This window comes from Vitis riparia, chloroplast (assembly GCF_004353265.1).
Source record: "Vitis riparia voucher Wen_12938 chloroplast, complete genome".
In the NCBI taxonomy this organism is placed as follows: domain Eukaryota; kingdom Viridiplantae; phylum Streptophyta; class Magnoliopsida; order Vitales; family Vitaceae; genus Vitis; species Vitis riparia.
Window position 1 is genome coordinate 120001 of NC_039680.1, and position 12500 is coordinate 132500.

The following is a 12500-nucleotide window of genomic DNA, read 5'->3' on the forward strand; positions in this document are numbered from 1 at the left end:
TGATACATAAAAATCCTATGTTTTTGTTCAAAATCCATTTTTTTTTTAGATTCATGAAATCAGATAAATGAGAAATGAATCAGTAAAAAATTTAAATGAGAAAGGGACTTTTCTTTTGAGTTATATGCATGAATTGAGGGCAGAACTATCTAGTTAAAACAGTTATATTCCAGGAAACAGAAACTGTGCGAAAACCCATTGTTAAGTTTAAAAAAAAACTGAGACAACCTAAAATGAACGGTCAAATCCCTATTTAAATTAAACAAATTTTTATTCATCAATTTGAATGTTTCCTAAAAAATATTGGATTGAATTGATTAGTTCAATCTCGACGATTGAATAATAATAGGTTATTATGATTTCGAGCAAGCCGCTATGGTGAAATTGGTAGACACGCTGCTCTTAGGAAGCAGTGCTAGAGCATCTCGGTTCGAGTCCGAGTGGCGGCATGGCATCTTCTAAAAGAGATACAATAATCCCTATAATGAATAATGAATTCAATTCCCGATTTCCATTCCGGGACCTTCTTTTTTTTATTTTGTAAAGACGAAGAAACAAATTCTATTTATGATATTTTCGACTTTAGAGCATATATTAACTCATATCTCCTTTTCGGTCGTTTCAATTGTAATTACAATTCATTTGATAACCTTATTAGTCGATGAAATCGTAGGACTTTCTGATTCGTCAGAAAAGGGCATGATAGCTACTTTTTTCTGTATAACAGGATTATTAGTCACTCGTTGGATTTATTTGGGACATTTCCCATTAAGTGATTTGTATGAATCATTAATTTTCCTTTCATGGAGTTTCTCCATTATTCATATAGTTCCATATTTTAAAAAACATAAAAATCATTTAAGCGCACTAACCGCGCCAAGTGCTATTTTTACCCAAGGATTTGCTACTTCAGGTCTTTTAACTGAAATGCATCAATCCGAAATATTAGTACCCGCTCTCCAATCCCAGTGGTTAATGATGCATGTAAGTATGATGGTATTGGGTTATGCAGCTCTTTTATGTGGATCATTATTATCAGTAGCTCTTTTAGTCATTACATTTCGACAAGACATAAGGATTCTTTGTAAAAACAATCATTTTTTAAATAAGTCATTTTCCTTTGATGAGATCCAATATATGAATAAAGGAAACAATGTTTTACAAAACACTTCTTTTCTTTCTGTTAGGAATTATTACAGGGCCCAATTTATTCAACAATTGGATCATTGGAGTTATCGTGTTATTAGTTTAGGGTTTCTTTTTTTAACCATAGGTATTCTTTCGGGAGCAGTGTGGGCTAATGAGGCATGGGGATCATATTGGAATTGGGACCCAAAAGAAACTTGGGCATTTATTACTTGGACCATATTCGCGATTTATTTACATACTCGAACAAATAAAAATTTGCAAGTCGCAAATTCTGCAATTGTGGCTTCTATGGGCTTTCTTATAATTTGGATATGCTATTTTGGGGTCAATCTGTTAGGAATAGGGCTACATAGTTATGGTTCATTTACATTTTCATCTAACCTTTGAATTGAGGAAAGGACTGATGAATACAGACACAGGGTAGTGTATATATATATAAACTTTGTGTAAGCCGGGGAAAACCAGAACCATTTGAATCACTGCACTACTTGATTCAAATGGTTCTCACAAACGCCAAACGTATTCAATTCATTTTTTTTTTTTACTTAACTCAAGAGGAGAAAAAAAAAGAAGTCTTTTTTTCATTTTCATTGTACAGCGAACAATTTTTAAAACCATAGGGTTAATTTTTTATTTTTTGTTTTATTCATGAAAACTATCTATAAAAAAAATTAGATAGAATAGCTTCAACCTTGTCAACTGATAATGAGAGAACGAAATCCGGGTAAATACCAATACCTATTACGGGTAGAAAGATAGAGATCAAAACAAATAACTCTCGCGGTCCAGAATCAAAAAAATAAGAGTTTGGGGCATTAAATAGCTTGTATCCATAGAACATCTGGCGTGACATAGATAATGAATAAATAGGAGTTAATATCATTCCAATTGCCATTACAAAAGTAATTAGTATTTTTGGCATTAAAAGAAATTTTTGGCTGGTAATTATTCCAAAAAAGACTATCAATTCTGCAACAAAACCGCTCATGCCCGGTAATGCAAGGGAAGCCATCGATAAGATACTGAACATTGTGAATATTTTTGGCATTGGGATAGCTATTCCGCCCATCTCGTCGAGATAAATAAGACGTATTCTATCATAACTGGTTCCTGCCAAGAAAAAAAGCGCAGCACCAAGAAATCCATGAGAGATTATTTGTAAAATGGCTCCGTTGAGTCCCGTATCGGTTATAGAACCAATTCCTATAATTATGAAACCCATATGAGATACAGAGGAATAGGCTATTCTTTTTTTTAAATTACGTTGACCAGAAGATGTTGAAGCTGCATAGATTATTTGCATTGTACCTACTACTACCAACCAGGGAGAAAATATAGAATGAGCGTGGGGTAATAATTCCATATTGATCCGAACCAAACCATACGCTCCCATTTTTAATAAGATTCCAGCTAGAAGCATACAAGTACTATAATGTGCTTCTCCATGGGTGTCTGGTAACCATGTATGTAGTGGGATAATCGGTGATTTGACAGCAAAAGCAATAAAAAATCCAATATAGAATATTATTTCCAATGCCACAGGATACGATTGATTAGCTGATGTTTCAAAATTTAATGTTGGTTCGTTGGAACCATATAAGCCGATACCCAGAACCCCCAGTAAGAGAAAAATGGAACCTCCTGCAGTGTACAAAATAAACTTTGTAGCTGAGTACAGACGTTTCTTTCCCCCCCACATAGATAGAAGTAGATAAACCGGAATTAATTCTAACTCCCACATGATGAAAAAAAGTAAAAGGTCCCGAGAAGAAAATGATCCTATTTGACCGCTGTACATTGCTAACATCAGGAAATGGAATAATCGGGAATCTCGAGTAACTGGCCAAGCCGCTAAAGTAGCTAAAGTGGTGATAAATCCCGTCAGTAAAATGGGTCCTATAGACAGTCCATCTATTCCTAATCTCCAGTCAAAATCAAAAAAATTGATCCATTTATAATCCTCCACCAGTTGGATTAATGGATCATCTAATTGGAAATGATAACAGAATACATAGGTTGTTAGAAGTAGTTCTAACATACATATAAATATAGTATACCATCTAATTACCTTATTTCCTCTATGAGGGAGAAAAAAAATTAAGGAACCTGCGGATATCGGCAAAACTACAATTAGTGTTAACCAAGGAAAATAATTCGTAGTAAAGACAAGATATACTTGAACCAGAAAAACCGGTTCTCGAAAAAAAAAAAAAATATATATTATTTTCGAGAACGGGTTTTTGTCGGTAAAATAAAAATAAAAATGTATTCAAGTAGAGTTTTCTGGAACGTATCAATAAGCTAGACCCATGCTGCGAGTTGTTTCATGCCATAAATAAACCCGAACACTCAAGAAATCTGTTGGACAGGCAGATTCACATCTCTTACAACCGACGCAGTCTTCTGTCCTTGGAGCAGAAGCAATTTGCTTAGCTTTACATCCGTCCCAAGGTATCATTTCTAATACATCTGTGGGGCAGGCACGGACACATTGAGTACACCCTATACATGTATCATAAATCTTTACTGAATGTGACATTGGATCTATAAATTTTTAAACGTCATAAATTTTCGATCTAGTAAATTTTTAAATGAATCATATATCTAAACACTAGATGAATCAATGACTTACCAGAATTTTTCTAATCAATTTACTTCTGGATCGACTCATGAGAGAGGGCCAAGATACTTTGATTGATTTCTTACGTTTTCGCAAACATAATCATACGTTACGTATTATACATGCTAATTTGAATTGATGAATATTCTAATTTCTATATTAATACTACTTATTCAACAAATTCGATTGATTAATACGAGTTGATTTTCTATTACGATAAATTGACGAAACAATAGCTGGTCCAATAGCAGCTTCAGCGGCTGCAATAGCTATAACAAAAATTGAGAAAATGTCTCCTTTTAATTGTCGATTATCAAAAAAATCAGAAAATGTTACGAAATTTATATTAACTGCATTCAGTATAAGTTCAAGACACATAAGAGCTCTAACCATATTTCGACTCGTGATCAATCCATAGATACCGATAGAAAATAAATAGGCACTCAAAACAAGTACATGTTCGAGCATCATTGATCAACTCCTTATCAATCTCGATTCATTTCATTTAAATATGAACAACAATTCAACCGGTTGGATTGACTAGAATATAACAAATATAACAAGTACGGAACAAAAAAATATATTAGTAATAGATCGAACTAAAAGCATTTCTATTTTATACATGAAGAATCTTCAAATATAATTGAAGGGAAATGAATGTGATAAGATAGAAAAAGTTTTGATTTGGATTGCTTAAAGATTTATTACTGACGGGCCACAGCAATTGCACCTATCAAAGCAACTAAAAGAATTATCGAAATTAGTTCAAATGGAAGAAAAAAATCTGTTGATAAATGAATTCCAATTTGTTGACTATTACTTATCAAATCTTGCTCTATAATTTGGTTTGATCTTGTAGTCCAAATAATCCCGTACCATGACGTATCTAGAATAGTAGTAATTAGTGAAGCAAAAATACTTGTACAAACTACCGAAGTAACCCCATCTCCAACGGTCCAAAGATTAAAATCTTTGTAATATTCTGAACCATTCATGAACATCACAGCAAATATGATTAAAACATTTATAGCTCCCACGTAAATAAGGAGCTGTGCAGCAGCTACAAAATGGGAGTTTGATGGAATATAGAATAAGGATATACAAACAAAAACCAATCCCAATGAAAAGGCAGAATAGATCGGATTGGTAAGTAATACCACTCCTAGACCTCCTAATATAAGACCTGATCCCAGAAAGACTAAAAGAAAATCATGTATTGGTCCAGGTAAATCCATTAAAAATAAAAGATAAAAAATCGAAATGTTTCATGACCTTATTGACCTGACCAGGAAAAAGTTACCCTACCCTATTTTTTTATGAAACCGCCTAATTGAATTAAATACTAATAGATGTGGATTGATGTAGATACAGTTATTGGACCAATTTCATTCTTTATCCGAAAGAGTAGTTCAAAACCTATATATTTCGAAATAATTCCGGATATATAAATAGATTTTCAATCCAAATTAAGCCATGATTCTCACCAACAAATAAATAGTTGGGATTTGTAGTTATTGACCAAGCAAAAAGAAAGAAACCTCATTACTTTATTATTACTTTAGATCAAAACTGAGTCTTAATAATTGATAATTGTTCTTGAATCAATGCGTTTATTCACTTGTTATTTGAGGTGAATTCAAAATTGTTCGAATTGTGTAATCGTCAATTACTGACATTGGTAAACGACCCAAAGCAATTTGATTATAATTCAATTCGTGACGATCATAAGTGGAAAGTTCATATTCTTCAGTCATTGATAAACAATTTGTTGGACAATACTCAACGCAATTACCACAAAATATACAGATTCCGAAATCAATACTGTAATTAAGCAATTGTTTCTTTCGAATATCAGTTTCCAATTTCCAATCAACAACAGGTAGATCTATAGGACATACACGAACACATACTTCACAAGCAATGCATTTATCAAATTCAAAGTGGATTCGACCGCGGAAACGCTCCGATGTGATCAATTTTTCATAAGGATATTGAATAGTTACAGGTAAACGATTTGCGTGGGACAAGGTAATCATGAAACTTTGACCAATATACCTTGCAGCTCGTACTGTTTGTTGACCATAATTCATGAACCCAGTTACCATAGGGAACATATCGTGAATATCTAATGAGTAATTTATTGTTTGTTTCTTTCTCTTGTTTGAGACAAGTTGTGAATATCGTATTCTTTTACAGTGAAAGGAGTTGGGAAGAAGTTGTTAATAATAGATTACCTAGAGAAATAGGTAAAAGAAATTTCCATCCAAGATTTAATAGTTGGTCCATTCTCAGCCTAGGTAAAGTCCATCTTGTTGTGATAGGAATGAACAAGAACAAATAAGTTTTGGCTAATGTAATAAAGATACCAATTGTCGTTCCAAAGACTTCACCCGCTTTATTTATTTCAAAAAACTCAGGAACAAATATGTACGGAATAGAGAGATCCCAACCTCCCAAGTAAAGAACTGTTACAAATAATGAAGAAACTAGTAGATTTAGATAAGAAGCAACGTAAAATAAACCAAATTTGATACCCGAATATTCGGTTTGATAACCTGCTACTAATTCTTCTTCTGCTTCTGGTAAATCAAAAGGCAATCTTTCGCATTCGGCTAGGGACGAAATTAGAAAAACGATAAACCCTATAGGTTGACGCCACAAATTCCACCCCCAAAAACCATATTTTGACTGCGCCTCAACTATATCAACTGTACTTGAACTGTTAGATAATCATAGTCGGTGATAACATCACTGCTCCCATCGCTATTACAGAACCGTACATGAGATTTTCACTTCATACGGCTCCTCGAGGGCCACAAATTAATCTAGGGACCGGGTCGGTATTATTTATTTATCTTGATATATTTGTAGGATAGATAGAGTCAAAATCTACCGGAAGGTCCCGGAATTAGGCCAATGGAATTCTGTCTGCTATAATCTATAATAATAATAAATAAAAAAGGTACTTCTGAATTGCTCTCATCCTTTAATATTTTCTTTGTTGAGTAATAACTTAATCCTTCAATAAAATACTCCTTGCAGAAATATCAATAGATATTTCAACCCCGCCTTTTCCATTACGAAAAAGAATTAGACATTATATTAGTTCATGAATCCTGACAAGAATTCTATCTCTATGAATATGGATATAAGAAAGAAAGAATAAGAAAAGATTTTTTCTATTGTAATTACATTCTTTCTTTTTTTTTTTTCGTTCCTAGTCTTCTTTCTAAAAAAAAGTGAAGGGGGCTTTAAAAGAAAGTAAAGGATTATTTCGTTCCTGATAGCTATTTCTTTAATTAGTGGATAGGAGCATACTCTGGATCGGAATCATGGGGAGTACTGCCTGATCATTTCTACTAATTTAAAGCCCCAATTAGTATTCCTTTTATGCAAAAATGTCCCTTGGATAACTTACATAATCTCCATTACTAATCCTTTATGTACCTTGGTGTTCCTAGCCATCCACTTATTTTTGCTCAATCCCCCCGTTATGGTACTACATATATGTTAATACATAGAAAAGATAGTGAAAACAAAACTCCATACAGTTGGTCTTTTGAACCCGCTTCAAGTCGTGATTGATGCCTAATCAATCAATCTTGGGATAAACAGACAGTCTCTACTGCTTGCTTATGTTTATTTCCGCTTAACTCTTGTACATAGGAAATGAGACTCAATCCTTTTACTGCGAATTTATAAGCTGTTTTATTTCACTCATATAACTATCTGATTTAGTTTATCAACCCGAATGATGAATAAAAAATGACGATATTTATTCAATTCATTCAACTTCTTTCCTATAAAAAAAGAAAGAAAAGAAAGGGAATAGAGAAAGGTTTATGTCTCAACGAATCGCACGTAGAGATATTGATAACACGCATAGAGTTAATGGTATTTCATAACTAATTGATTGAGCAGCAGCTCGTAGACCACCTAAAAAGGAATATTTATTATTTGATCCATATCCTGACATAAGAAGTCCAATGGGAGCAATACTTGAAATGGCGATCCATAAAAAAACACCGATATTGAGATCGGATAGAACAAGGTTAGAGCCAAAAGGAATTATTAAATAACTTAGTAGAATTGATATGACTGCTATGGATGGTCCGATACTGAATAAACGAGTATCTCCTCTAGATGGAAGAAGATTCTCTTTGAAAAGTAGTTTTGTGCCATCTGCTAGAGCTTGAAGAATTCCCAAAGGACCGGCATATTCAGGTCCAATACGTTGTTGTATCCCTGCGGATATTTCTCTTTCTAACCACACAATTGCTAGTACACCTATTGTGATTCCCAATACAGGAGTAAAAATAGGTACAAGCATCCATATGATCCCATAAACCTCTTTTAAGTATTCCAATCGGGAAAAAGAATTGATATCTTGTACTTCTGGTGTATCAATTATCATTTCAACGATCAACTTCTCCCATAATTATATCTATGCTACCTAGTATCGTCATAATGTCAGCCAATTTCATTCTTTTAACTAACTGAGGAAGAATTTGCAAATTGATAAAACCCGGCGGTCGAATTTTCCATCTCCAAGGAAAAACATTCTGATCCCCTATCAGAAAAATTCCCAACTCTCCCTTTGGGGCTTCGACTCTCACATAAAGTTCTTGTTTCGACAATTCAAAAGTGGGAGAAGGCTTTTTACTAATAAATCGATATTCAAAATCATTCAATTCGGGATCCCTCGCTCTATCAAAGCATCGGATTTCTAAATTCTCATACGGCCCTCCCGGAATTCCTTCCAGAGCCTGTTGAATAATTTTTATAGATGCCACCATTTCACCAATTCGTACTAAATAACGAGATAATGAATCTCCTTCTTTTTGCCATTGGACTTCCCAATCAAATTCGTCATAACACTCATAATGATCAACTTTACGAAGATCCCATTGTATTCCGGAAGCTCGTAGCATTGGTCCTGACAAACCCCAATTTATTGCTTCTTCTACACCAATAATGCCTACTCCCTCAACTCGTTCTAAAAAAATAGGATTACGCGTAATAAGTTTTTGATATTCAGCAACCCCTGTTAAAAAATAATCGCAGAAATCCAAACATTTATCTATCCATCCATGCGGTAGATCAGCAGCTACTCCTCCTATACGAAAATAATTATGCATCATTCTCATACCGGTGGCAGCTTCGAATAGATCATAGACTAACTCTCTTTCTCTGAAAATATAGAAGAAAGGAGTCTGTGCACCAATATCTGCCATAAAAGGGCCAAGCCATAATAAATGAGAAGCTATACGACTCAACTCCAACATAATCACTCTAATATAGCTGGCTCTTTTAGGTACTTGAATATTTCCCAACTGCTCTGGTGCATTTACGGTTATTGCTTCTGTGAACATAGTAGCTAAATAATCCCAACGTGTTACATAAGGCAAATATTGTATAATTGTTCGGTTTTCTGCAATTTTTTCCATCCCTCTGTGCAAATAACCTAGTATTGGTTCACAGTCAATAACATCTTCACCATCTAAAGTAACGATGAGTCGAAGAACACCGTGCATTGATGGGTGATGAGGACCCATATTGACTATCATGAGGTCTTCTCTTGTAGCTGGTACATTCATAGGTTTTCCCCTGATTCATTCTTCCATGAATTGCTGAAAACGAAAAGAAGTTCATCAAAATTCAAGATCTACTAAATCAAATAATTCAAAAGGACTCTTCAAATTAACGAATTTTTGTCTCCCGAATACCCAACTGACCAATTAATTCTTTATAACGTACTCTATTTTTCTTTGCCAAATAAGACAGCAACCGTTGACGTTTTCCCAGAATTTTCCGTAGACCTCTCTGAGATAAATAGTCTTTTCTGTGCAATTCCAAATGTGAAGTAAGTCTTCGGATCTTATTGGTGAAACTGAATACTTGAAATTCAACAGATCCCCTATTTGCTTCTTTTTGAGAAATAACTGAGATGAATAAGTTTTTTACCATAAAACGAAATCTTCTCTTCCCTCCCTTTTTTTCTTTTTTAAAAATTTGAATTTTACCCATCAGTAATATAATAATATTATAATTATAATAATAATATTATTATGCCGGTCATTTTAATCTAGTATACGCAATAATCTTTATTTCGTTATGGATACCTCGTTTATGAAATAAAATTAATCAATATCAATAAAAAATCTAATTGATATGTATTAGTATCATGCATCAGAATGTAATGTAAGACATCGCATGTGTGCATTTGTTTACTTTCATATACTAGATCTAGTAAGGATATATAAAAAATGTGACATCAACGAATTTTCAATCGTGGATACATATGTATCCTTATCATACTAAAACAACTACCATTATTGGTATCAAACCAATAGCGATTCATACAAGCTAAATCTTCTAATCGATAATTGGGCCAGAGAAAGAACTTTAATTTTTTTAATTTAATTAATTGATTTTTATCTCTATCAAGATGTTTGTTTTCATCCAAAAATTTATTACAGCTGTTCCCATTGCAAAATACTGGATTTCTAGCCACACCACTCCTATTCCTCAAATTGAAACAAATTAGAATTCTAAATTTTCTACGACGTCTAGGCGATAAAATATTTTCAGGAACAAGCAAATCATAATGATTTTTGTCTTTATTTCCAATCATCTTTTGACATCTTGCACTGAATTTATCACAATTCTTATTATCAACATATCTTTCTTCTTGGTATCTTTGATTAGTTTGGTACTTACTCTTATGAACCAATGAAATACCTATAGTTTGATACATAATAAATTGTCCATCATTTTTTACAGACAGACGAATTGGTTCGATAATAAATATCCCTCTTTTCATTTTCATCAATTCTGTAAGAGTTAAATCTTTATGAACCGGTATTAGATCCAGACTCATTTCTCCCCTTTGAATAGCAGATATACAAATTTCTCTTGGATTTATCAGTCTAAGCAGGAGACAATATACCTTGATATTATTGATCATTTTTTGATTTAAAGAATCATCCCATCTCAATTGAAAAAGCAAATATCTTTTTAGGAATAAATCGAGTTCTGCTTCCGTGTGATTCTTGAATTGCTTTTTCTTTGTACGTTTTTGCATGTCTGAGTCTGATCCTGCATAATCTTCTTCAATATCTTTTTCGTGGTTTGAGAGGACTGATTCAAGATTTCCTTGGTTTTGTACATCTGATCCAAGATCTACTTGTCCTGCGGATTCTTTTTCTTCTTGATTTCGATTCTCTAATTTTAAAAGTTTTTTTTCATTGGATGATATAAAAAGATTCCCTTTTTGCTTTCTATTGCTATTTCTATTTTTACTATAATTTTTATTTCCATTAAAATTTAAAAGAAGTAATTTGATTGGTATAACCCAGGGTTTCATTTTATATGTATTATAAAGTAGCACAAATTCTGGGAAGAACCAAGGTTCCAGATTCGATATGGAACGATTTAGTATTTCTTCATTCATCCCCATCCAATCAAAAAGGTCTTTTTGATTGGATGGTTTGATTTCTTGATCTTGTGTGAGATAAAAAAGACCTTTCTTATCAATTATTTGATAATTATTCGACCCGGTCTTGGTATTTTTATTACTGTTGATACTGGTATTGATCCAGACCTCAATATCGACCTTCTTTCTAAAGCAAAAATGGAGAATTTTCCAATCAAAATATTTTCTATCCGGGTTTTTCTTTATATACTCTATATACATAATATCATCTTCGCCTAGGTAATTATTGATAGGGATACCTTCCAGCATATCAAAAAATTTGCGTTTATGTGTGTTGTAATTATAAGAAATATCTTGGTTATTATTTACTTGTAATGGTGATCCATAAATATATGAGTCATTCTTATCTTCATAATTAATATATTTATATGATAAAAGGTCATATCTATAGTGTTTTTTAAAATTTTCTTTTTGATTCGTTAATGAGTCTGCTTCATAATCATTTTGTTTGTTGTAATGAATTAATTGATCTTTTTGAGATAAATCCCATTTGCTTAAATCTTTATTTTGATTTTGAGCCACACAATGTTGATTTACTCTATTTCGCCACTTTTGTGGTACTAATCTAGACCATATAATCGGAGATAAATATTTATATTGATAATGACCTCTTAACCAGTTCTTCCATTGATTCATTCCAGAATTACGAAGTTTCTTATGTCTTAATTCGTAATGAAATATTTCGTGTGCTCCAAAACCAAAATAATCTTTTCTTTCGTTCTTAAGAAAAAGAGATGTTCCGTTATATTGAAGGACAGATCTTAACTTATACAAGTTAATAACTTGGGTTTGTGATAATTTGTAAAATACATATGCTTGTGACAAGGAGGATAAGTCACAAAAAATCTGTGAACTCTTATTACTAATACTAGAAACTGACCTTTTTATAATCGAAATAAAGTGAATTTTCTTTTGATTTGGTTTACCAATTCTTTTTTGATTTCTTTCATTATTGTAAACGTATTTATCAATAATTTTTTTTGTTGATTCAATAAAAAATTGTGCATTGGTTCTGGGAATATTAATGAGACATAGAAGAATATCTATGTATATCCTTTCAATGAAAAATTTTATAAAATAATGTAATTTGCGAATTAATCGAGAATTCCTTCTTTTTAATATTTGCCAAATGCTTTTTTGTGATTCTAATCTTTTAGCATTATAACTAGCTTTGTTAGGGCTAATATTTATCTCTGGAGTTAGAAAGAGTTTTTTCTTGTCTTTTATAATTTTTTC

General features: G+C 32.6%; 10 protein-coding genes and 1 non-coding gene across 11 annotated transcripts in view; 2 read left to right on the forward strand and 9 right to left on the reverse strand. All coding sequences in view use genetic code 11, as the record gives it.

The window, feature by feature from the left end:
* The first annotated feature begins 369 nt into the window (after positions 1-369).
* On the forward strand, positions 370-449 carry trnL-UAG. Its single transcript has one exon. It is a non-coding gene; the product is annotated as a tRNA-Leu (tRNA).
* Positions 450-567: 118 nt separating this feature from the next.
* ccsA (cytochrome c biogenesis protein) lies at positions 568-1536 on the forward strand. Its single transcript has one exon. The coding sequence runs from the start codon at positions 568-570 to the stop codon at positions 1534-1536; it is 969 nt and encodes a 322-aa protein (YP_009527577.1).
* A 268-nt stretch (positions 1537-1804) lies between these two features.
* ndhD (NADH dehydrogenase subunit 4) lies at positions 1805-3307 on the reverse strand. The gene is given in 1 exon segment: positions 1805-3307. A coding segment is annotated over 1 exon segment (1503 nt).
* Positions 3308-3442: 135 nt separating this feature from the next.
* Positions 3443-3688, reverse strand: psaC (photosystem I subunit VII). The gene has a single exon. It carries the CDS (start codon positions 3686-3688, stop codon positions 3443-3445), a length of 246 nt encoding a protein of 81 aa, YP_009527579.1.
* Positions 3689-3934: 246 nt separating this feature from the next.
* On the reverse strand, positions 3935-4240 carry ndhE (NADH dehydrogenase subunit 4L). The gene has a single exon. The coding sequence runs from the start codon at positions 4238-4240 to the stop codon at positions 3935-3937; it is 306 nt and encodes a 101-aa protein (YP_009527580.1).
* Positions 4241-4473: 233 nt separating this feature from the next.
* On the reverse strand, positions 4474-5004 carry ndhG (NADH dehydrogenase subunit 6). The gene has a single exon. The coding sequence runs from the start codon at positions 5002-5004 to the stop codon at positions 4474-4476; it is 531 nt and encodes a 176-aa protein (YP_009527581.1).
* Positions 5005-5379: 375 nt separating this feature from the next.
* Positions 5380-5883, reverse strand: ndhI (NADH dehydrogenase subunit I). The gene has a single exon. It carries the CDS (start codon positions 5881-5883, stop codon positions 5380-5382), a length of 504 nt encoding a protein of 167 aa, YP_009527582.1.
* A 76-nt stretch (positions 5884-5959) lies between these two features.
* On the reverse strand, positions 5960-8183 carry ndhA (NADH dehydrogenase subunit 1). The gene is made up of 2 exons: positions 7632-8183; positions 5960-6499 (listed from the first exon to the last, which is right to left on the reverse strand). Exons 1-2 carry the CDS (start codon positions 8181-8183, stop codon positions 5960-5962), a joined length of 1092 nt encoding a protein of 363 aa, YP_009527583.1.
* Position 8184: 1 nt separating this feature from the next.
* On the reverse strand, positions 8185-9366 carry ndhH (NADH dehydrogenase subunit 7). The gene has a single exon. The coding sequence runs from the start codon at positions 9364-9366 to the stop codon at positions 8185-8187; it is 1182 nt and encodes a 393-aa protein (YP_009527584.1).
* A 103-nt stretch (positions 9367-9469) lies between these two features.
* On the reverse strand, positions 9470-9736 carry rps15 (ribosomal protein S15). Its single transcript has one exon. The coding sequence runs from the start codon at positions 9734-9736 to the stop codon at positions 9470-9472; it is 267 nt and encodes an 88-aa protein (YP_009527585.1).
* Positions 9737-10043: 307 nt separating this feature from the next.
* ycf1 (hypothetical chloroplast RF1) overlaps positions 10044-12500 on the reverse strand; it is a 5682-nt gene continuing 3225 nt past the window's right edge. The window contains exon 1 of the mRNA in view: positions 10044-12500. This exon is cut by the window's right edge and continues 3225 nt beyond it. Within this exon, the coding sequence (YP_009527586.1) occupies positions 10044-12500 (2457 nt within the window).